Source organism: Mustela erminea, chromosome 20 (genome assembly GCF_009829155.1).
Source record: "Mustela erminea isolate mMusErm1 chromosome 20, mMusErm1.Pri, whole genome shotgun sequence".
Taxonomy (NCBI): domain Eukaryota; kingdom Metazoa; phylum Chordata; class Mammalia; order Carnivora; family Mustelidae; genus Mustela; species Mustela erminea.
The window spans coordinates 8,461,112-8,486,007 of NC_045633.1; the positions used below are offsets into that span (position 1 = coordinate 8,461,112).

Sequence of the window (24,896 nt, forward strand, 5' to 3'; positions counted from 1 at the left end):
CAATCTGGGATAACGTGAATAAAGTTGCTATAAACATTATTGTACATGTCTGTTGCTGAATGCTTGTAGGGATTTTATGATTGATAAATATCTAGGAGTAGAGATGCAGAATCATAAGGTGTACGTAGTTTAAGCTTCATTAAGTTATTACCACACAGTTTTCTAATTCCTAACTTGTACTCGTACCACAGTGGAAGCTGAATAAAAGTTGAATAAAAGCTCCAATTGCATAGTTATGCTGAGCAAAATAAGTCAGTCAGAGAAAGACAAATATCATACGATTTCACTCATGTGGAATTTAAGAAACAAAACAAATGCACATAAAGAAAAAAGGGAAAGAGACAGAGAGAGGGGGGCAGACCAGGAAAAAGACTTCTAACTGCAGGAACAAACTGGTAGTCTCCAGAAGGGAGGTGGGGACATCGGTGAAATAGGTGATGGACATTGAGGAGGGCACTTGAGGAGCACTGGAGTTTGTACTGTTTGCTGAATCACTAAATATTACACTTGAAACTGATAGTGTACTGTATGTTAACTAACTGGAATTTAAAATAAAATAAAATTAATTATAAAGTTCTATTTGCTCCATACCCTCCACAACACTTGTTATTATGAATCTTTCAAACTTTCGTTATTCCTATAAGCATGCAGTATTATTTCATCAGAGTTTTCACACCATTTCAAGGCCATATAGTAGTTCCTTCTGTCAAGATGATAAAGTTTTTTAGTTTACTAATCGTTAATTGTTGGAGGCTTTTATTTTTTTAATTCTTTACAAAACACTTGGATGATCATCCTTTAATATAAAATTTTTGTGTGCCAATATCAGAAATTAAAAGAGAGTTATCACTACAGATCTTACACACTTTAAAATGTTAGGGGCGCCTGGGTGGCTCAGTTGATGAAGTGTTTGCCTCAGCAGTTTTGGCTTAGGTCATGATCTCAGGGTCCTGGGACTGAACCCAGATCATGCTCCCTCCTTCCCCCTCCTCCTCTACCTGCCAGTCTACTTGTGATCTCTCTCTCTCTCTCTCTCTCTGTCAAATAAATAATAAAATCTTTTCATTTTACAGAAAAATATATAACAACACACAATAAAACAAAATCTGAATGATTCAATATCTATTTTAATAAATGAAATAATTATTAACAAACTTACCAGAAAGAAAGTCCTAGATCCAAGTAGTTTTACTGGCAAATCCTATCAAACATTTATGGAAGAAATAACACGAAAATTACAAAAACCCTTTCATACAGTAAAGGAGCAAGTAACACTGGATGTTATCAGGTTTTAAGCCTTTACCAACATGAAAAGTGAAAAAGCTTCCATGTTAATCTTATTTTTCCTTTGGTTACTAGTAAGATTGCAGTGTTTCTTTTTAAAGATTTTTTTTTTTACAGAGAGAGACAGTGAGAGAGGGAACACAAGCAGGGGCAGTGGGAAAGGGAGAAGCAGGCTTCCCACTGAGCAGGGAGTCCAACACGGGGCGCGATCCCAGGACCCTGGGACTATGACCTGAGCCAAAGGCAGATGCTTAACAACTGAACCACCAAGCCACCCGAAAGCGTTTTTTTTTTTTTTAATGTATTTATTTGACACAGAGAGAGAGAGAGATCACAAGCAGGCAGAGAGGCAGGCAGGGAGAGAGAGAGAGAGAAGGAAGCAGGCTCCCTGCTGAGCAAATGCCTGATGTGGGTCTTGATCCCAGGACCCTGAGATCATGACCCAAGATGAAGGCAGAGGCTTAATCCACTGAGCCATGAAGATGCCCCAGATTGAAGTGTTTTGTATATTTACTGTCCTTTTCCCATTTTAAAGTCTGGATGTTTGTCTTTTTCTGACTGGTTCTTTAAGGTTTCTTTATTTCTTTGAGAGAGGGAGAGAGAACAAGAGAGAGAGAACACGAGGTCAGAGGGGAAGACAGAGCAAGACACAGAGACAGAGAGGAGAGAATCTCAGGCAGGCTCCCCACTGCACAGGGACCCCGGCACTGACATGGGGCTCAGTCTGACAACTAAAAGATCATGACCTGAGCCAAACTCAATCAAGAGTTGGACACCTAATTGAGGGAGACTGAGCAGAGGGTGGCGTGCTCATTATGAAAGTAAAAGTCCTCAGTTCGCAGTCCCTCTACCGACACACAGTGGTCTAAAATACCGGCTTGTCGGGGCGCCTGGGTGGCTCAGCGGGTTAAAGCCTCTGCCTTCAGCCCAGGTCATGATTCCAGGGTCCTGGGTTCGAGCCCCGCATCAGGCTCTCTACTCAGTGCAGAGCCTGCTTCTCTCTCTCTCTCTGCCTGCCTGTCTGCCTACTTGTGTTCTCTGTCAAATAAATAAATAAAATCTTTAAAAAATAAAATAAAATAAAATACCTGCTTGTCATTAGAGCACTTTTGACCTAAGGTATCATTCAAAGACCAGAACTGTGGGAGAGATGAATCACGAATCCAGTCACTCCTCACTTACTAGATTTTCAGTAGCACACTAAGGCACAAGGAGACAAGATAGTTTGGTTTTGATGGAGAAAGGAGATAGGTCGTGAAAAACCAGAATATAAAAACCATACAACTTCAGAGTCCCGAAGGAGGTCCTGTGCACCCAGGTAACTGGAGATAATGAAGCAACACAAGCCCTTCTGGCACAATATTTCATTACACACCAGGGCCTGTACCATATTTGTCTGGGGGATCATCCTTCCAGGGAGCCAGAAAAGTAATAAGACAAAGAGATGTGCAGTATTATCATACTTCTCAGAGAGACTGAGAGTGTGTGGCTGGAAGGAATTTGGGATAGTGTCTAAGAATCGCATAAAAGACACAGCAGTGAAAGGAGGAAGTTGCTCACCACCTCCCTAAGCAACGTAGATCCGACCAGCTGCAGGGCTTTGCTTCTGACTGGGAGGGACACGTGAGTTTGGGGCCAGAGCTGCTTGGCTTGGCACTCTGGGGACGAGGCTGCGCGCTGTCACCTAGGCCTTTCTTTGCATCCCTCCCCAAGCAGCAAACAGCTTTTCCTCCAAACAGAGGCTGAACAAGTGTATAAAGGATGTTGGTTAACTATTCGCTATGAAGAATGTTGGGCTCCCCGCGGGGCTGCACATCTCAGTCTCCCCCTGGCTGCGGGGAGGTGCAGAGAAGAGGAGAGAAGCCGCGCTTTTCCTGGTGCTCACTTGAGTCCTCACGCTCTCCAGCGTGCTCCCTCCTCCCTTCCTTACACAACAGAGAGAAAAAGAAGAAAAGCGTGAAAGAGGATGTATTTGGTTAAAAAACACCATAACTCCTTTCCCCAGCCAATGATATAAGGGTGAGAGAGCTCCAACATCTCCTATCCCCCATTCCAAAATCAGAGAAGCTCTGAAAAATAAAACTGCTTCTCCTATCTCATTTGATGCAAAACCTGACCTATCTGGAAGTGAAACTCTCTGCGGTCTTTATCCTAATCCCTTGGACGAGTCCTATGCTTCAATGCAGAAATACTTATTGGTATGATTTCAAGATGCAGCTCCATAAAAGCTGGGAAACAATGAATTCTAAAGCACATTAGCCATATGGTTTTCAGGTAAGAAAGAATACAGAAAGATATTTCAACAGCAGCGACAAAGAAAATGTTCACAAAGCTCCCCGAACAGTGCCTGGCACCCAAGAAACAGGAATTCCATTTTCTCCTGCCCATGTTTTGCTTGTATGGAGAAGGAGCCCTTCTTCAGAAATTAGCTCCAGGCTGGCTAATGGGGATCACATATTACGGATGAGGTACCAAGTGAAAATATTTGCAACTTATGCAACAGACAAAGAGCTAATATCTCGAAGATATCCAGAATTCTTAAAGAAGAAAAAGACCAAACTTGGTAGGAAAATAGGCAAACTACATGAATAGACAGTTTACAGAAAGAGATAAGCAAATGTTCCTTAAACATTAAAAAAATAACAGACGGTTACAGAAGGGAAGGGTTGGAGTGATGGGGAATCCGGTGATGGGTCCTGAGGAGGGCAGGTGTGGTGATGAGCACCGGGTGTTACACGCAACTAATGAATCATTGAACACTACATCAGAGACGGATGAGGCACTATATGTTGGCTAATGGGACATAATAAATAAATAAACTAATTAATTATAAAAATAAATAAGCCACCTTTGGGAGCCTGGGTGGCTCAGCTGGTTAAACATCTGACTCTTGATTTTGGCTCAGGGATGATCTCAGGGTTGTAAGAGCCCCACATCTGGCTCTGTGTTCGGTGATGAGTGTTCTTGGGCTTCTCTCTCTCTCTCTTTCTCTCTCTCTCTCCCTTTGCCCCTCCTCCCATTCTCTTGTCCTAAATGTTCTTGCGTAATAGGTAGATAGCTCCCATCAGGAAATAATTGTGGTTATTGAGGTATGGAATGGAAATATTTTTCTTAAAAAAAAAAAAAGGAGCTGAGCAGGTCATCTGGGTGGCTCAGTTGGTTGTTTTCCTTCACCTCAGGTCATGATCCTGGAGTCCTGGGATGGAGCCCCATGTCGGGCTCCCTGCTCAACAGGGAGTCTGCTTCTCCCTACCCCGCTGTTCCTTTCCCTCTGTTCCTCCCCTGTACTCCCTAGTGCTATGTCTCTCTCTCAAACAAATAAATAAAATCTTTTTAAAAAGGAGCTGAGGATGGGGCGCCTTGTTGGCTCAGTTGGTTAAACGACATCCTTCAGCTCAGGTCATCATCCTGGAGTCCTGGGATCGGGTCCTGCATCAGGCTCCCTGCTTGGCAGGGAGTCTGCTTCTCCTGCTGACCTCTCTCCTCTCATGCTCTCTCTTTCTCATTCTCTCTCTCTCTAAAATAAATAAATAAAATCTTTTTTTTAAAAAAAAAAGAGCTGAGGAAATGAAGATAAATACAAAGTAGGGTAGAAAAACAAGACAAAAAACTAGAATAAGATGAGGACATAAAACACATGCTGCAAAGACCTTTCCATTCTATTAAAAGTATACCAGAAATTTGGCTAGAGCTTTCCTCTATCCAGCTGAAAGAGAGGGAAAAAGCATGATTTTTTGGACACATTTAGAGTCCATAAAACAAATGCAAAAGCAAATTCTATGAAGGTTTTGAAGAAGACCATAACTGGACAACAGCAACAAAGTTCAGATAGTCTGCTAAGGTGGGACTTGGATTGACATCCTCTTCAGAAAGTTGAGGAGACTGATACAGACCACATCAGCTCTACACAGAAACAGGCCAAGGGCGGGGTGGAATAATCACTGGACACTACACTATTTCAGGCTAAGAACAGAAGGGTCACAGATGAATAAGACACGGCACCTGTCCTGGAGGACATTACATTCTAGGGAAGTGATGTGTTGCATGTGGCATGTGAATGGGTTTAAAGATGGAGTAGTTGATTATACTCTGGCAGTGGTGAAGAAGGCGATATGTGAGCCAGAAAATGTTTTTTCAAACAAGAGGTATTTAGGATGGTTACTCTGGTAATGTAGTGGATACATAGGAAGTGAAGATTCCAAGGCACACAGGAGTTGGGAGGTGTTCCAGAGGTGAAATGGAAAGATTGGTTGCCTCCTAACTCTGTTTCAAGCCCACCTGAAACTGGAAGGGACCAGTATTATACTGGTCAATTGTTTTTTGGTTGTAAGTAACAGAATCCCAATCTATACCACTTGAGGGGAGAAAAGGATTTACTGGTCTGGTGAATCAAGGATGTATTGCTGGAGGGTTGCTTGGGTTGCACAGTCAGTCGAGTGTCCAACTCAGTTTTGGTGCAGGTCTTTATCTCAGGGTTGTGGAATCGAGCCCCAAACACACTGGCTCACACTCAGTGCAGAGTCTACTTGAGTTTTTCTCCCTCTCCCTCTGCCCCTCCCCTTGTGCTGTCTCATATAAATAAATCTTTTTAAAAAAAGAATGTATTGCTAGAACTCACACATGAATTCAGCAAAGTCACAGGATGTAAAATCAATGTGCAGAAATCTGTTGTATTTCTATACACCAATAATGAAGTAGCAGAAAAGGAAATCAAGCAGTTGATTCCAATTGCACAAAAACAATAAGATACCTGGGAATAAACCTAACTAAAGAGTTAAAAGATTTGTACTCTGAAAACTATAGAACATATATGAAAGAAATTGAAGAAGACACAAAGAAATGGAAAAGCATTCTATGCTCATGGATTAGAAGAACAAATATTGTTAAAATGTCTATACTGTCCAGGGGTGCCTGGGAGGCTCAGTGGGTTAAAGCCTCTGCCTTTGGCTCGGGTCATGGTCTCAGGGTCCTGGGATCGAGCCCCTCATTGGGTTCTCTGCTTGGCAGGGAGCCTGCTTCCTCCTCTCTCTCTGCCTGCTTCTCTGACTACTTGTGATCTGTCTGTCATATTAAAAAAAAAAGTCTATACTACCCAAAACAATCTACAAATTTAATGCTTTTCCTATCAAATCACCACTAGCATTTTTCACAGAGCTAGAAAAAACAATCTTAAAATTGTGTGAAACCACAAGAAAATGCAAGTAGCCAAAGCAACCCTGAAAAAGAAAACAAAACTGGAGGCATCATGATTCCAGATTTCAAGGTATGTTACAAAGCTATAATCATCAAGACATTATGATATGGGCAAAAACACAGACACAGAGATCAATAGAATAGAAAAGAGAACCCAGGGGCACCTGGGTGGCTCAGTGGGTTAAAGCCCCTGCCTTAAGCTCAAGTCATGATCCCCGTGTCCTGGGATCGAGCCCCATATCGGGCTCTCTGCTCAGCGGGGAGTCTGCTTCCTCCTTTTTCTCTCTGCCTGCCTCTCTGCCTACTTGTGATCTCTGTCTGTCAAATTAAAAAAATAAAAAATAAAAAATAAAGAAAAGGAGAACCCAGAAATGGACCCACAACTAATGGGGGTCATCCATGGTCGACTATAGTCAACTAATCTTTGACAAAGCAGGAAAGAACATCCAATGGAAAAAAAAACAGTCTCTTCAACAAATAGTGCCAGGAAAACTGGACAGCAACATACAGAAGAATGAAACTGGTCTACTTTCTTACACTATACACAAAAATATATTGAAAATAGATGAAAGACCTAAATGTGAGACATTTAAATGCGAAACCATTAAAATCCTAGAGGAGGAACACAGCCAGCAACCTCCTGACCTTGGCCATAGCAACTTCTTATTAGACACATTGCTGGAGGCAAGGGAATCAAAAGCAAAAAAGAACTATTGGGACTTCATCAGGATAAAAAGCTTCTTCACAGTAAAGGAAACAATCAATGAACTAAAAGGAAACCTATGGGGGCGCCTGGGTGGCTCAGTGGGTTAAGCCGCTGCCTTCGGCTCAGGTCATGATCTCAGAGTCCTGGGATCGAGTCCCACATCGGGCTCCCTGCTCAGCAGAGAGCCTGCTTCCCTCTCTCTCTGTCTGCCTTTCCATCTACTTGTGATTTCTCTCTGTCAAATAAATAAATAAAATCTTCAAAAAAAAAAAAATAAAAGGAAACCTATGGAATGGGAGAAGATATTTGCAAATGACATACCTGATAAGGGGTTAGTATTGAAAATCTGTAAAGAACTTACCAAACTCAACACCCAAAAACCAAATAATCCAGTTAAGAAATGGGCAGAAGACATGAATGGATAATTTTCCAGAGAAGACATCCAAATGGCTAATAGACACATGAAAAGATGCTCCACGTTACTCATCATCAGGCAAATACAAATCAAAACCACAATGAGATACCACTTCGCACCTGTCAGAACAGGTAAAATGAACAACACAAGAAACAACAGGTATTGGTCAGGATGTGGAGAAAGGGGAACCTCTTGCACTGTTGGCACAAACTTGTGCAGCTACTCTGGAGACCAGTCTGGAGGTTCCTCAAAAAGTTAAAAATAGAATAACCTTATGATCCAGCAATTGTACTACTAGGTATTTAGCCAAGGGATACACAATTACAGATTTGGAGGGGTACGTGCACACAGATGTTTAGAGCAGCATTATCAACAATAGCCAAACTATGGAGCAGCCCAAATGTCCAACAACTGATGAATGGATAAAGAAGATGTGGTATATATAATATTACTCAGCCATCAAAAAGAATGAAATCTTGCCATTTCCAATGACATGGGTGGAGCTAGAGTGTATTATGCTGCATGAAATAAATCAGTCAGGGAAAAAGACCACAGATCTCACTCACATATGGAATTTAAGAAAGAAAACAGATGAACACATGGGAAGGAGGAAAAGAAAAAGGAGCGAGGGAAACAAGTCATAAGAGACTTTCAATACTAGAGGACAAACTGAGAGTTGATGGCGGGAGGTGCTGGAGGGAGGGGGAGATGGGCTAGATGGTGATAGGTATTAAGGGGGTCACTTGTGATGAGCACTGGTGTTGTATTAAGGAAGGAAAAACTGAATTCTACTCCAGAAACCAATATTCCATGTATATTAACTAACTAAAATTTGAATTTTTAAAAAATGAGGGAAAACAAGAATGTATTGATCAGCCAAACCATAGGAAGATCCAGGTGCAGCTGGGCCTCCTCCAAGTTGAGGTCCCTTCCTGAGATCCCTCTTAGCTTGCCTTCCCACCTACTCATAGTCTTGCCATTTCCAAAGCCCAATTCAAATTTCACTTCCTCCAGCAATGTCTCCGCACCCACCCCGCATAGCAGCTCAGCCTGTGTTGAGCTCTATTGTTTCTTGTTAGGAACAGGGAAATGGAATGTGTAGGGGAGAAGGATGCCACCTCCTAATGAGCACTATCATTTGTTGAGCCTGTGTTACTGTCCAGGTGCTCTCTTCCCTCTTGTAATTACATCAGACCCACCCAGATAAACTAGGATAATCTACCCATCTCAAGGTCCTTAACTTAATGATATCTGCAAAGTTCCTTTTGCTGGATAAGCTAACATAGTCACAGTTTCTGGATGCTAGGACATGGTCATCTTTAGAGAGCCTTTATTCAGTCTACAACACTCAACTTAACCTTGGGACATTGTTCATTAAAGGACAAAGGAACCCTCGTAATATCTGAGCCCAGGCACTCTCTTCTGGATATCATGTGGGGTACCAATGAACTCTGGAGGTGAAAAATGTCACTGATCACTGTCATCAACAAGAAACATTTAGGCACGGACTTCACTAAACCCAATTCCTCTTGGCAGCAACTGACATTCACAAAGTTACAAACAGTCAACGTTAATGTTCAAATCAATCAGCAATACTGTCTCGAAACTATTTCCAAATGAGACTGCCAACATTCAATAAACATTCAATAAAACATTCCATTAAAACATTCAATAAAAGCCAACATTCAATAAAAGCTAGGAGTTTGAAGGATTTCTCATGATCTACTCTAATCAATGAGTTGAGACCTCAGATATGATTCCCTTAGCTGTCCTTTGCCAGGACGACAGGCTATGTCCAGCTAAGCCACAAGAATCAAGCATGCCAATATCCTAGGCTACTTGAAAATCATGAGCGACTCTGATAATAGGCCATCGAACAGTATGGATCTTGGTATTCTCACCTCCATGGACAAGAGTAATCCACTAATGTGCTGGGGCTTAGCACTGAACCGTGAGAGGAAATGCTGCTGCATTGCCTCTCTCCCCTCCCAGCTGTGTCTCATAAACTGCTGTTGCTTTAACCACAGGTGTCCAGAGAAACAGCAGCTCTCCTCCTACGGGATTATGATCCTCCCAACTGTGCACCAGAGACTCTGGACGACAATGGCATAGATGCCACCAAAAGAAAAGAAGGAAGGAACCAATTTTTTGGCAGATACGGAGCTGAGTCTTTGTGAAGAAGCTGAAGGCCTTTCTGGATCAATAATACCATTTTCTGGTAAGGAAAATATGCATGTGGTAACATGGAAGTGATTCTAGTAAATGAGAAGTCAGGAGAGTATGTTTAAATGTACAGAACAGAGCACAAAGAGTCCCATCATCTTGCTGTAATTGGGTAACTGCTGATCAACCCCAGATAAATGTCCCTTTGCCAGGAAAAAGGACTGTTCTACCTAATGAAAGGTGATAGAAATATAGCAAAAATCTGTGATAGCATTTCCTTGGGTTGGCCCTGGAGAACACAAATGCAGGCTAAAATTTGTGCTTGGTGCTCCACGAATGGCTTTTGTTAATTATTCAACCGTCAGAGCCTCAGTCACTTTATAGGTAAACAATGCCTAGGGCGCCTGGGTGGCTAGTCTGTTAGATGCCTGCACTCTTGATTTCGCCTCAAGTCATGGTCTCAGGGTTAAGATCTCAGGATTGTGAGACAAAGGACTATGTCGGGCTTAACCTAGCCTGGAGCCCCTTTAGGATTCTCTCTCCTCCCTCTGCCCCCCACCCCACTCCATTCAGGTGCTCTCTCTGTCTCTCTCTCTCAAAAAAATTTTTAAAAATAAAAATAAAACAAAATGCCTGCCTCCGAAGGGTGTTGAGATAAGTAAACAAGATATTGTATAAAAAACAGAGTGCCGAGTGCATATTAATTGCTCAAACATCCTTCCACTGTTAAAGGTTCCCTTAACGCACTGGAAATCACTAAGACTTTAGAAATAACCTACTCAAATTCTCTCACTTTTACAGATATCTTCAGGAAATATTTTGTTAAATATGTGTATACACAAATTTCTACTTAGATAATGTCTTGACCTAAAAGAGTCAGTGATTTCCAGATTTGACCCTGGAATCATCAACTTCCCCACAGGATCCAAAGTCAGGAAATGGCCGTGTTCAATGCAAAATGGAGACTCTTCCAAGTTTCACAGTCTCCATAAAGGCTTATATGTACAAATTTACCCAGAAAATCAATAGCAGACTAAAGAGACAGAAAGAAGAAATGTTACTGGCAAAAAATTTTTACAGTTTAATTGAAAGATTCTCACCTGTCATATCTTGATTACTATTTTATTAGTAATGATTGTGTTTGCATATACAAGACCTATTTCACTGATTATGCAGATAATGGAGGTAATGAAGAATTCAGATCAGATCTATTTTATGATATTTAGTTTCAGATTTTTTGGTATGTTAATTTGATGATATGGCATATTTATCTGCGGTGATACAGGAAATCACAACAACTGATTTTTCAATTTGGAGGAAAAGATGAAGGAGATTTGTATTAAAAACTATCTGCTTGGGCACCTGGGTGGCTCAGTGGGTTAAGCCTCTGCCTTTGGCTCAGGTCATGATCCCAGGGTCCTGGTATCGAGCTCCGAATTGGGCTCTCTGCTTAGCAGGGAGCCTGCTTCCCTCTCTCTCTGCTTGCCTCTCTGCCTACTTGTGATCTCTGTCAAATAAATAAATAAAATCTTTTAAATAAATCAATAAATTGGGACCAAGAAAGCTCAAAATGTTGGAAGTGAAGACTAGACTACTTCAGACTGATGGCAGTTGAGTTCAGCCCCAAGAGCCTGGAGCACAAGTGACAGAGCATTAAAAAAGGCAAAAAAAATTTAAAAAAAAACCCAAATGTGGCTCCAATCCAATAGCTCTTCTAGTTTTGTTTTTTTTTTAAATCTCAAACAGTGAAAGCCTTCTGCCATAAACAGCTGTGAAGTTTGATTTTTAACATGCAATGTTTACTGAGCCCTAGCTCCCCACCCGGCACTATGATAAGGTGCTCACTTAAACCCCACGACTAACCAATGAAGAAGGGACTACCATTAATCTCATTGCACAGATGAAATGAAACTTGGAGATATTAAGCAACTTGGCAAAGGGCATCCAGAGAGGCAAGTGTGAATGCAAGTATGCGTGTTGTATAGGTGCATACCCACGGGTGTGGTTGTGTGTTTGGGAGAGAAATAGGGTGTCACTTTTGGCAAAATGCTAAATCATAAGCATGGCCGCCACTACCCTCCCTCTCCCCGCCCTTCTCTACTCTTGCTACCTCCACCATACTTGTGCAGGTGGTTCCTCTTCTTTCTTCCTTGTAATAATGGAGAACATAATACCAATGGTATTGCCAGAAATAGCTCTTCCTGGGTTCCAGTCAATTGCATTTGCGGTAAATGGGCCTCCTGCTTCTCCACATGTCACCCTGAGCAGCAAGGAAGGCTTGGCCAAAACAGTGAGGGAAGGGTACTCCCGGCATCCTTTGTCCTGCTGTTTATGTTATCACCATGTGGCAGACTTGGGCACCCTTTGCACCTGCAGATTTTTCCATCCCATACAAGGCAACTAAGTGGGACCAGAAGGCAAAAAGATAAGGGCATTCATCTTCAGCAAAAAACCTTTATCAAAGAAGGTAAGTCATAATGTCATGTTAAGTAGTAAGAATAAGATACACAGCCTCTACCCGCACCATCTAGGTAGGTTAGGGATACAAGACACAGACATTGAAAACAATAATATAAGGTAGAAAACTGTCATGTGAGGAGTACTGACGCATAATATGGAAATTCAGAGGAAGAAATAACAGTATTATTTTTAAAGAAATGTTAAATGAGGGGCACCTGGGTGGCTCAGTGGGTTAAACCTCTGCCTTTGGCTCAGGTCATGATCTCAGGGTCCTGGGATCGAGCCCTGCATCGGGCTCTCTGCTCAGCAGGGAGCCTGCTTCCTCCCCTTTCTCTCTCTCTGCCTGCCTCTCTGCCTACTTGTGATCGCTGGCAAATAAATAAATAAAATCTTTTTTAAAAATTTAGAAAAAAAAAAGAAATGTTAAATTACAGACGACAGTAGGAAGATGACTTTACTAGTATCACAAAGCTAGTTTTGAAAGAGTTGGAGTAAAGTCCAGGTCTCCTGATTCATGAAGTAAAACTATTTCATGAACATATGCTACCATGGTACTAATGAAAATAATCTTAACAAAAGCATTAGTTAACACGTTGGAGGTATTGTCTATATGCTGGTCATCTTACACACATTATCTTATTAAATCCTCATAAAAACCCTAGGAGACAGGCATTATATTCCTCCCCCATTTTACAGATGAGAAAATTCAGGTGCAGCAAGGGTAAGTGATTTTCCCAGGGTCCTACCATCAGAAAGTTGCTGATCCAGGACTTAAATCAAGGTTCCTAACCACTTAAAATGAAGAATTTGACGGAAAGGATGGCAGAGAAGCCAGAAGGGGAATGACAGACTAAATCTTAGAGCTAGAAATGGACATTCCTGAAAAGTGAGTGCTTTTACTGGAAGAGGAAATTCAAGGAGAGGAGTTAGAAAATACAGTTAGAATCGAGTATGCAACAAACAGAAGCAGGGCTTGAATGTCCCTTGTGGCAGGAAATATTCTGTGTGTCTATTGTTTGGTTGGGAGAGAGGGTAGGGACAGAAGATGGGAACTCAACAGTTCTATAATCGTTGGTTTTATTTTGTTTTGTTTTTAAGAATAATCTAATCATAGAATGAAGAGGGAGAGGCCAGTGGCAGGGAGACTGGTGAGCAGCTGAGTGCCACAGCGTCGAAGAAAAATGAGTCTTCTCCAGGTGTCCCCAGCTTCCCCGGGGGTGGGGGAGCACACGGCCACAATCCTCTTCCCAGTCTCACCACAGAGCATCCAAAGAAACTAACGCTCTCCACTCACCTCTCCTCACAGGCTGCAGAACTTCCACATCCACATCAGTTGGCAAAGCCCTTTGGGAATCACAATGATTTTTTTCCGATACCAGACATTCAGATTCATCTGGCTTGCCAAGCCGGCTGGCCGGTACCTTCACAAAGATCACCAGCTTTGGTCGCCTCTGACTCTTGCTGACTTTGAAGCCATAAATCGCTGTGAGAAGTCACTGCCTAAGAACTTTAACTTTGCTGGGGATGTGCTGGACCAGTGGTCCCAAAAAGAGAAGGTATGACTTGACAGGCTTCTATTAGATGCTTGGCATCCACATGTGTCTCGGGCTTCCATTTCCTTGTTCCATGGTCCATTTGCCACTCCCACTTCAGTTCTTTCATCCTTCTTGGTTTTCTTTGTTTCTTTTCCCCTTGCCCTCCTCTCTCCCCAGGGGAGGTCTTTGATCCACAGCTCCCCGTGCTGTCTTTCTCTGGAGCCTCCTCAGTCCAGAGCAAGGTGGTTACTTACAGAGTCCTGCCTCTTTTCCTGCATTTTCTCCAAGTCCCACACAGCAGCTCTTTGCTTTCTATTCATCTGTTTGAGCTGGTCACAGGCTTATTCAAAAAGCAATAATTTGAACTTTGATTTTATTTATTTATTTATGTTAGCCATTGTATAAGTGCATCATTCGTTTTTTGATGTAGTGTTCAATGATTCATTAGTTGCATATAACACCCAGTGCCCATAACAACACATGCCCTCCTTAACACCCATCACCCGCCGACTCCATCCCCCAACTCCTCTCGCCTCTGAAACCCTCAGTTTGTTTTCCCCCAGGGTCCATAGTGTCTCATGGTTTGTCTCCCTCTCTGATTTCTCCCCCTTCAGATTTCCCTCCCCTGCCTTATGGTCCTCCGTGCTATTAGTTATGTTCCACATATGAGTGAAACCATACGATAATTGTCTTTCTCTGCTTGACTTATTTCACTTAGCATAATCCCCACCAGTTCCATCCATGATGCAAATGGTGGTTATTCATCCTTTCTGATGGCTGAGTAATACTCCACTGTGTGCATAGACCACATCTTCTTTATCCATTTAGCTGTTGAAAGGCATCTCAGCTCCTTCCACAGTTTGGCTATTGTAGACATTGCCTCTATTTTATAATAATAGTCATCATTGGAGTGATTAGGAAAGAAAACATTGAGAAGAATAAAGCAAAAAGCCTTGAGTGTTTGCAGTGTAGCCTCAGGTCAAGTCCCTGCTTACTGACCCCACCCCATGCTGGGCTCTGAGCTAGATACTTTCCTATCAGTGCTTCCCCAAATTCACTGCAAGAGCCTGTGCCTCAGAAGATATACAAGGTTTCAAACAATGTTGAATCAATCTTTCCTATTAAATTGAGGGGATAGTCTTCCTTTAAATCCATGTACATCTTTAATAGCTCTCCTATTAAATACTATTAAATACTCTCTTTTGAACAAAAGAGCGGGTAGAAGTTGAAAATCTCTGGGTATATTTTGTTTTTCATATATTTATTTTTCAGTAACCTATTTTAACAAGTGGTACTGGTTCTCTAATTATGGTGACAAGTAAATGCATTTTCCTTCTTAAATAAATGTGCACCAAAAAAGCGAATGAATGTAAAGAAAAATATAAAGGACAACAGCACAGGTGTAGACAGATCTGGCAAAATAGTGATATTCCAATGACTAAAGGTTGAGCAATGCTGACCTATATTATTTCAACAAATCCCCATCACCAACCTGGGGGGTTGCAGATAAGGAAAATAACCTCATAGAAAGTTAAGCTCCTTATCCAAGGTCACCAGTCCCAAGGGTATGGGAAACAGCCCCTGATCTTAGGGAGCTTATACCCATAGTGCAGGGCATGTGATACAGTGTAATGGAGTCATCTGGCATTGGAGCATAATTCTGCAGAAACACAGAGATGTCAGGAAGGAGAAGAGGAGCCTAAGGAAACCTTCACAGAGGAAGTAAAATGGAAATTGAGTTTTGAAATAGTTTCCAACCAGGGAAGGTAAAAGGAGAATTCCAGATATCCCAGATAGGGAAAGAAAGGAGGAATAAATTTTTGTCCCAGGTAACATATAAAACACAGGGGTTTTGCAACATAAACGGTATACTCTGAGAATGATATGAGAAGTTTCCTCCAGAAATCAATCCCTCAATGAACCTCCCCCAAAGGTCCACCATCTTGTTCTTTGTTACCTATAAAAGCCATACTTCAGTCTTTGGAGTTAAAAAAAATAATTTTATATATATATATATATATATATATATACACACACATACATACACACACACACACACATACATACATATAGTTCCTAATCAACCTTAGTACAAAAATTGGGTTTATTTAGATGGAACATAATCTAACTTAAGCAAGACAAAAACCTTATTGGACATGAGAGTGCTCATAAAACTGGACAGTCAGTCTCAGCAAGACCAGGAAACCAGGACAGCTCCCTGGGGGTATGTAAGCACCAAAAGCCCATACACAAGTTTTGTTTCAACCATATTGTATCTTTCAGTTCTTCTTAGAGAACTCAAAATCTGGGAGAGAAGGCCTGACTCGCCCCACATGGGTCACATGCCACCCACTGGTGGGTGGACAATTACCCTGATGGGTTGTCTCACCTAAGCTGTACTCAGTAGGAGAGGAGCAGTTCCCCCAAAGACAAACTGGGGTGCTGTTAACGGAATCCACCAGCATGGGTGCTGAGGGGAAGTAATGGCAGATGTCCCATCTATTTGGTGGACCAGTCATGCAAGCTTGCTTTCTTTCCCATGTGCCCATGGCCAGGCAGGAGAGAGACCAGCCAACCCAGCCCTGTGGTGGGTGAATGGCAAAGGGGACGAGGTGAAATGGAGCTTTGAAGAACTGGGCTCCTTGTCCCGAAAGGCTGCCAATGTGCTCACCGACCCCTGTGGCCTGAAGAGGGGAGACCGTGTGGCCGTCATTCTGCCTCGTATCCCAGAGTGGTGGCTTGTAAATGTGGCTTGTATGCGAACAGGTGAGTGCCAATATTTAACATTTTTTTTTTAAAAAGTTCTATTTATTCATTTTAGAGAAAGCATGCACGCTAGTGGGTGTGAGTCGGTGGGGGGAGGAGAGGGAGAGGAGACAGAATCTCAAGCAGACCCTGCACTGAGCACAGAACCAGACTTGGGCTCCACTTCACAACCCTGTGGTCATGACCTAAGTCACCAGGTGCCCCAATATCTAACATTTCTAAATCATGCAGAAACAGAGAGAGAATGAAATTTGACGTTTTTCTGAATTGTTAGTTCCAACTGAAGCTATGCTTACAAAAAACAGAAAAATAAGAGTTGATTTGTTATTATTAATTAATGACAATTATTAGTAATTATAATTATTATTATTCCATGATGGGTTAATAATAACAACTATTCTTTTTTTTAATAATAACAACTATTCTTATTAAGATATGAGTATTGCAAAAAAAAAAAAAAGTTTGCAAGGGAGGAAACCGAGGTTCAGAGATCTTAAGAAGACTGTCCAAAGTCACACAGCTAGAAAGTTATGCAATTGTAATCTATTTTTCTATTTTAAAAGATTTTATTTATTTATTTATTTATTTATTTATTTATTTATTTATTTTGAGATAGAGAGGAGAGGGGCCGAGGGAGAGGGAGAGAGAATCTCAGTGTGGAGCCCAATGGGGGGCTCAGTCCCACAACTGTGAGATCATGATCTGAGCTGAAAGCAAGAGTCAGACACTAAACCAGCTGAGCTACCCAGGTGCCCCGCAATTGGGATTTAAACACAAAACTGTATCAAAGCAAATGGGGCTAACTATGCTTCTTGGCAGAGATGGCTATGATGCATTTATCTAGATGATACAGAATTTACTTTCTTGAATACATTTGGATTCTCCTTAACATGAAAATATTAAAGGATGAAAAAGCATTGTAAGAATGTAAGGATTCGGGGCACCTGGGTGGCTTAATCGTTAAGCATCTGCCTTTGGCTCAGGTCATGATCCCATGGTCCTGGGCTCAAGCCTCGCATCGGGCTCCCTGCTCAGCGGGAAGGCTGCTTTCCCTTTCCTAGTCTCCCTGCTTGTATTCCCTCTCTTGTTGTCTCTCTCTCCGTCAAATAAATAAAATCTTAAAAAAAAAAAAAGGAATGTAAGGACTTATAATAATATGACTGTGGGGACACCTGGGTGGCTCAGTGGGTTAAGCCTCTGCATTCGGCTCAGGCCATGATCTCAGGGTCCTGAGATGGAGCCCCACATCAGGCTCTCTGCTCAGCCGGAAGCCTGCTTCCTCCACCCCCCACCTGCCTCTCTGCCTACTTATGATCTCTGTCTGTCAAATAAATAAATAAAATCTTAAAAAAAAAAAAGAATATGACTGTGGAAACCAGTTGGAAAGCCTCTGCCTCTCTTTCTCTCTCTTCTTTTTTTAAGGTTTTATTTACTTATATGACACAGAGAGAGAGACAGCAAGAGAGGGAATACATGAAGGGGGAGTGGGAGAGGGAGAAGCAGACTTCCTGCTGAGCAGGGAGCCCCAAATAGGGCTCAATCCCAGGACCCTGAGATCCTGATCTGAGCCAAAGGCAGACTATTAATGACTGAGCAACCCAGGCCTCTCCCTCTGCCTCTTTCTAGGCAAAAATTAATTAGTTAATGTATCAATGACACATTTTGACACATTTTGATAATTTATAACGTACCTCAAATAAAAATTCCACAATACTGTTTTCCCCTCTAGGACAGAGACGCAAAAACCATTGCCTATGGGTTGGCCACCTGTTTTCATAATTAAAGTTTTAAAATTTTAATGGAATATAGTCATGCTTTCTCATTTATTTATTGTGTGTGGCACTTTATGCTCCACAGTGGCAGAATTATTAACTGAGACAGAGATGGAATGGCCCACAAAGCCTAAAATATTTACAGTCTGGCCCTTTACTGAAAAAGTTTGCCAATCCTTACTCCAGAGCATGACATAAATGTTTATAAATCAATTAAAAATAAATAAGAAGACAAGAGGAAAAACTACCATAGAGGACACAAGGATGTTTGTTATACTATCATAATAAGAGAAAAAACTGGAAACTATATAGAAATGATTAAATAAATTATGACTTATTTTCTTATGGAATCTCCACACTATTTTCCAAAGTGGCTGCACCAACTTGCATTCCCACCAACAGTGTAAGAGGGTTCCCCTTTCTCCACATCCTTTCCAACACTTGTTGTTTATTGTCTTGTTAATTTTGGCCATTCTAGCTAACAAAGTTAGTAGAGGTATGTTCATTGCTAGTTGAAATTATGATACCTCAACGTGATGGGGTATCATTAAAAAGACCAACTATAAGGATTTCATAATGGTGTTGAAAAATGTTCTTTCTGTCAATATTAAATTTTTAAGCTTTTTTTATGGTTTAAAGATTTTTATTTATTTATTTGACAGAGATCACAAGTAGGCAGAGAGTCAGGCAGAGAGAGTGAGGGGGAAGCAGGCTCCTCGCTGAGTAGAGAACCTGATGAGGGGCTCCATCCCAGGACCCTGAGATCATGACCTGAGCCGAAGGCAGAGGCTTTAACTCACTGAGCCACTCAGGCACCCTCAATATTAAATTTTTAAGAAAGCAAGAAATAAAATTCTTTTTACATCCGGTATAAAAAGGAACTTGGAAATGTGAAACCAACAGTGGGTTAAAGGAGATTAAAGGTGGTTTGTCATTAAAAATGTATGCAATATTACATAACATAATTTAAGCAATTTGGGAAGTGCCAAGATTAAAAATGAACCCACAAGCCAAATCATCAAAACATTCAGTTAATTAAATGTTAAACAAGCAGCTGAGGATTATTTTCTAGTTCAGAGTTATTAAATCTTCTGAGTAAATGGTGAGATGCTGTATTGTATCATGTGGCAAAATATTTTGCTTTTGCTATAGAGTGTATACAGTCTGAAATCCACCAGAAGAGAACTTTTTCTTAACCCTCATGATATCCACTGAACACATTCATATCACAAATCTACCAACAGTACTAATAATTCCTGAGCCACTAACAACAAGTGTTTGTGGAATGCCTGGGTGGCTCAGTCCGTTAATGGTCTGCCTTCAGCTCAGGTCATGATCCCAGGGGCCTGGGATCAAGTCCTGCATCTTCTGCCCAAGGAGCCGCCTTCTCCCTCTACCTACTGCTCCCCCTACTTGTGCTCTCTAACAAATAAAGTAATAAAATCTTTAAAAAAAAAACCCACAAGTGTTGGCAAAATAAATAATCATATTTTATATGGAGTATACTATCTGAGATCTGGTTAGGTATTTTCTTAACTTCCTTAATGTCATATATTTACTCATTTTCCTATGAGGTGATGACAAGTGAGAACTTTTAAAATATATTCAACGAGGGGATGCCTGGGTGGCTCAGTGGGTTAAAGCCTCAGTCTTCAGCTTGGGTTGTGATCTCACAGTCCTGGGATCAAGCCCCACATCGGGCTCTCTGCTCAGCGGGGAACCTGCTTCCCTTCCTCTCTCTGCCTGCCTCTCTGTCTACTTGTAATCTCTGTCTGTCAAATAAATAAAATCTTTAAAAGATAGATACACACACACACACATACACACACACACACACGAGTATATTCTCCTTTCTAGGAATTCAAATCCACATATCCCCATTTCACTGAATAGGAAACTCAGCAAGAAATAAGCAGTCTGCTATATAGCACCGGTTTTGGGAGTCTAGGAAGTGTATCTCTGAATTCTGATTCTGTCACTTACTGACTTTGTGACTGCTGGGCTCGTTTTCATCTGCACACTGGGATTGATTTTTGAGAGATAACAGACACATAATGAGGACTCAATAAATGGTAGTGGCTATTTGTATACTTTACATACACTTCTCTTTCCTGCGCTGATTCACTTTAGAAAGAGCAAACCACCATCCCTCTTTCTTTCATCTAATTCTCCCATATACGCTCTTCTCATAAGGAACTGGTATTTTAAAATCAGGCCTGTCTCAGGCCAGTGTTTAGAGTGGAGTGAACGGGTGGGACAAACTAAGCATTGCCAAAGGAGCGTAGGCAGACTTTGACGATTCCAGACCACTGGGAAGACCCGAGTTTCAGGGCTGACTCGGCCACTCACTGGCTGTGACTTAATCTCTAATTCTAACTGCACGGGCCCACATGGCTACTTAGAACAGTGGCCTCCAAGCTCTTCTAACTGCACAATCTATCAATAAAGATATTTGGGATACACATCCTCCCATCTGGATAGAATTATTTGTACTGTTCTTCTGCACAATATAGCATGCATGTTATAAAATATACACAAAATGAGATTAAAACATAAAGAATACCACTATCTCAATACAACTTTTTAAAATTCTAATTCTTCACATCTTTAGTGGATTACCTTGCAGAACTAACTTTGGAGACCACTGGTTCAGAAGATTGAGTAAGATAATATTCCTGAAAATTTCTTATGAGCTGTAAAGTGCTATTTAAGCATTATATAATGATGTTCCACAAAAATGTTACATAATAATGGCCCACCATTATATTGCCTACTATATGCCAGACACTTACTATTATTTTCCCCATTTTAAAGATAAGGAAAGGAAGGCACAGAGAGATCAAGTAACATGTTCAAGGTCACAAAGCTAATAAGTCACAAGGACAGAATTAGACCCAAGGACTATTAGACTCTGAAGCCACTGTTCGAAGGATTACCCAGTGACCAGGGTCCTGTGGGATATCCCTGGGGTTCAAGACAGGAATAGTTAAAGTCTGTATTCCCCACCCAAGTACAAAGCCTGTTTCCACAGTCCATTATCTGACCTAAGGGACAAGAGATCTGTTTCAACTCAGGGCTCTCTCTCCTTCCCAGGGCTGGTCTTCATGCCAGGAACAACCCAGCTGAGAGCAAAAGATATTCTCCATCGGCTGCAAGCATCCAAGGCCAAGTGTATTGTGGCAAGTGAAGAGGTGGTCCCGGCAGTGGAGTCCATCATCTCAGAATGTCCTGACTTGAAGAGCAAACTCCTGGTGTCTCCACACAGCCAGAGTGGGTGGCTCAGCTTCCAGGAATTATTTCAGTGAGTGGTTTCCCCTGCCTCATCTGCAGTACCCACAATAAAATCAGTCACAACTATATCTTGGAGCCTCCTTCCTCCGAGGACTTAGCAATTGTGTCAGTTGATCCAAACTCCTTCCCATAAAAGAACCACCTAATATAAGATTTGACTAAACTTGGAGGATGAAGGAAGGCGTCCAGGCTGAGCTGCTTTATAACATGGGTGACTGAATGGGTGGGTAGTATCAGCTCGAGAAAGAGCTTAAAGTTGGACATATTAAGATTGAGGAGTTTGTGAAGATCCAAATGTCTAGCAGGTGGTAGATACATGAGGCTCAGACTCAAGGATCTAAAGAGACAAATCTGGAAGTCATCAACATATAATCAGTTCTGAAAAATCCAGAGAGAGAAAACTCAGGTGTCCAAAGAAATAGAGTCAGTCAGACAATGAAATCACTAATTTAAAAAAATCCCCTTGTCACCTGCAGATTGTAATGTGTCCTCTTTTGGTCAAAGAAAAAAGAAAATTTAAAGCCTTACGTTAAAGGTTTCCACACTGGATTGAGAAGCATTAAAAAATAAGAGTGGGGTTTTCCCCCCACAGTATTAGATATTGTGAAGAAATCCTCCTTTCTCCAGCCCCCACATACCAACTTCATGTACAGATGCTCTTTATTGACCACTAAATTGTAGCATATCTTCAGAAATAATTATTGAGGGACACCTGGCTGGCTCAGCCGGTAAAGCATGGGATTCTGCTTTCTCCTCATCCTTGCCAACATATGTTGTCTTTTCCGGACTTAAGTTTAGCCATTTTGACAGGTGTGAGGTAGTATCTCATTGTGGTTTTGATTTGTATTAAGGAAACATTTTCCATAAAGCCTTTAAATCTCATTGATTGTGACTGTATGTCTGCCCATTCCTAAATCAGTCTCTAGCATGAGAATTCCCACAATTGGCTTAGGATAATCAAGATTCACCCCCTGGAGCTATATAAGTAACAGTCTCCCCTGAAGCATATAACTACCTGATACCTGAACAAAATCAGAGTTTTATCAGTGCAAAGGAGAAGAATGGGATGCTATATGGTAAGCTCCCAATTATGTGTGCCAGTGATGAAGATGCTGAATAAAAAGTATTAAAAAGTTTGATTCAGGGGCACCTGGGTGGCTCAGTGGGTTAAAGCCTCTGCCTTCGGCTCAGGGCATGATCCCAGGGTCCTGGGATCGAGCCCCGCATCGGACTCTCTGCTCAGCAGGGAGCCCGCTTCCTCCTCTCTCTCTGCCTGCCTCTCTGCCTACTTGTGATCTCTGTCTGTCAGATAAATAAATAAAATCTTTTAAAAAAAAAGTTTGATTCAAATACCAGAAGATCTTCCTTTAAATCATAAAAACTCCTGAAATCTTAATAAACAATCCACAAAGACTCATGACTGACTTAAAAATATATAGAGAGAGATTAAATAAAAGCACTTAGAAGAAAATGTTTAAGTAAATAAAATTCACATCCTTCCATCATTGATATTGAAAGTCATCTTGGCTATCAGTGTGGACTATACAGAGTTGGTGCTTAAAGAAAAATGAATTGTTAAAGGTTAGCACTGATCTACAAAATCCCTTTAAGATTTATTGAGAAATTCCTCTCAAAGAGGTTTTGGATTAGGTCTTGTTCTATTAACTCTTTTCTGGTATCAAGAGGGCACAAGTAGCAGAGAAAAAAAAAATATATATATATATATATACACACATAATTGTAGTATATATAATAACAATCTCATATACAAATAATTGTAATATATATATAATAACAATCTCATATATATATAGTCTCAGAGTTAAATTGGGCTGCCATCCTCAGCTACCATGTTGGGTTGGGACCCATACTTTACAGATCCGCCTCTGCAGAGCACAACTGTGTGGAGACAGGAAGTCAAGAACCAATGGCCATTTATTTCACCAGTGGGACCACAGGCTCTCCCAAGATGGCCCAGCACTCTCAAAGCAGCCTCGGAATTGGGTACACCCTCTGTGGAAGGTAGGGAAGAGAACTGTTCTTGCTAAACTCTCTCCTGAGCTCCCAACGTGTATATCCCACTGCCTAGCTGACACCTCCACTTGGATGACTATTAGATTTCTCCAGTGTAACATCCACAAAACAGAACCCCTATGCCCTTCTCCAGGCTTAGCTCAATAAATGGCACCATCTCACCAACTGATCAAGCAAGAATTAATGTGTTAAATAGGTAATGGGGATTAAGGAGGGCACTTGTGTGATGAGCGCCGGGTGATAAACCGGAACCAGCCTTGAGCCCATCTCCAACAACAACATGTTTGGTTCCTTCTCGGTGCCAGGTAAATTCACCCACCCAGAAAGGCCTTCCTACGTATTCTATAACTATCACTTTACCGTATTTTATTTTCTTCAGAGCACTTATGACTATTTGAAATTATGATACTGATTTATATTCTTACTCATTTTATGGTGTGCTTATCCGCTCTCTGTCCTATTAAATTAAGAGCAGGTATCTGGTCTCACTCACCATGCTAGGGAGAACGCGGCCTACCATATATTTGCACACTAAGTATTTGATGCATTCATGAACAAACTTGGAATACCATGTCAAATTTAGCCCCCTCTCTACTTTCAGATTACCAAGGATCCTGAGAAGGTCCCCTAACAAAAGTGGAAGATAGAATCACTTTTTCTGCCTTTAGCTTCTTATAACCCTTCTCTATAGCCATGAGGTTCTGGCCAGTTCTCGAAGATTCCAGTTCGTTTGCTTTTCTGCTGTTTTGGGATTTTTTGGGTCTGTGTTGTTGCTTCTCCATATCGTTTAGGTATTGGCTAGACCTGAAGTCCTCAGATATCATGTGGAATATGTCTGACACTGGCTGGATCAAGGCTGCCATTGGCAGCGTGTTTTCAACCTGGCTTCAGGGAGCCTGTGTCTTTGTACATGGGATGGCCCAGTTTGACACTGACACCTTCCTAGATGTAAGTCAAGGTTTCTAGCTATCTTTCCCTTGTCTTCTCCACACACACACACCATACCCTGCCAAAACCACAAAGAAATGATTCTTCAGAATATAGTTTCCTGGGCTTGTGGAAATCATTCCTTCTTAAGAAATGAAGTCTCCGGGGATTTGGCTTTTGAATGTATTTAACAAAGAAGGAACGCCCACAACACTCTCATGTTTCAAACTATTCAGGATTGGTCCACATTCCACTTGAAATATTATAAATAACAGATTACAAGGCTCAAGGCTAAACAAATCTTTGGCTTCTGATTCAGTGAAACCAAAACACTAGGCGACAAATCCAAA

General features: G+C 41.4%; 2 protein-coding genes across 3 annotated transcripts in view; one reads left to right on the forward strand and one right to left on the reverse strand.

Annotated features, from left to right (window-relative positions):
- The window catches only part of LOC116581444 (melanoma inhibitory activity protein 2-like), a 272,791-nt gene that overhangs the window by 178,625 nt on the left and 69,270 nt on the right, over positions 1-24,896 (reverse strand). The window lies entirely within an intron of this gene.
- Positions 9,561-23,755, forward strand: LOC116580790 (acyl-coenzyme A synthetase ACSM4, mitochondrial-like). 2 transcript variants are annotated; one of them, XM_032327494.1, is made up of 5 exons: positions 9,561-9,816; positions 13,528-13,777; positions 16,312-16,522; positions 21,388-21,595; positions 23,464-23,755. In XM_032327494.1, the coding sequence occupies exons 2-5, from the start codon at positions 13,580-13,582 to the stop codon at positions 23,609-23,611; spliced, it is 765 nt and encodes a 254-aa protein (XP_032183385.1). In that variant the 5' UTR covers positions 9,561-9,816; positions 13,528-13,579; the 3' UTR covers positions 23,612-23,755. The 2 variants fall into 2 exon arrangements, with proteins under 2 accessions (XP_032183385.1, XP_032183386.1); XM_032327495.1 differs by lacking the exon at positions 23,464-23,755 and having other exon boundaries at positions 21,388-21,633.

Bases quoted from the DNA above. Each gene is read 5' to 3' on its own strand.
- LOC116580790 (XM_032327494.1), top strand. From the start codon at position 13,580: ATGATTTTTTTCCGATACCAGACATTCAGATTCATCTGGCTTGCCAAG. The intron at 13,778-16,311 runs GTATGACTTGAC...GCCCATGGCCAG, and splicing joins AGTGGTCCCAAAAAGAGAAG to GCAGGAGAGAGACCAGCCAA. The intron at 16,523-21,387 runs GTGAGTGCCAAT...TCTCCTTCCCAG, and splicing joins TGTGGCTTGTATGCGAACAG to GGCTGGTCTTCATGCCAGGA.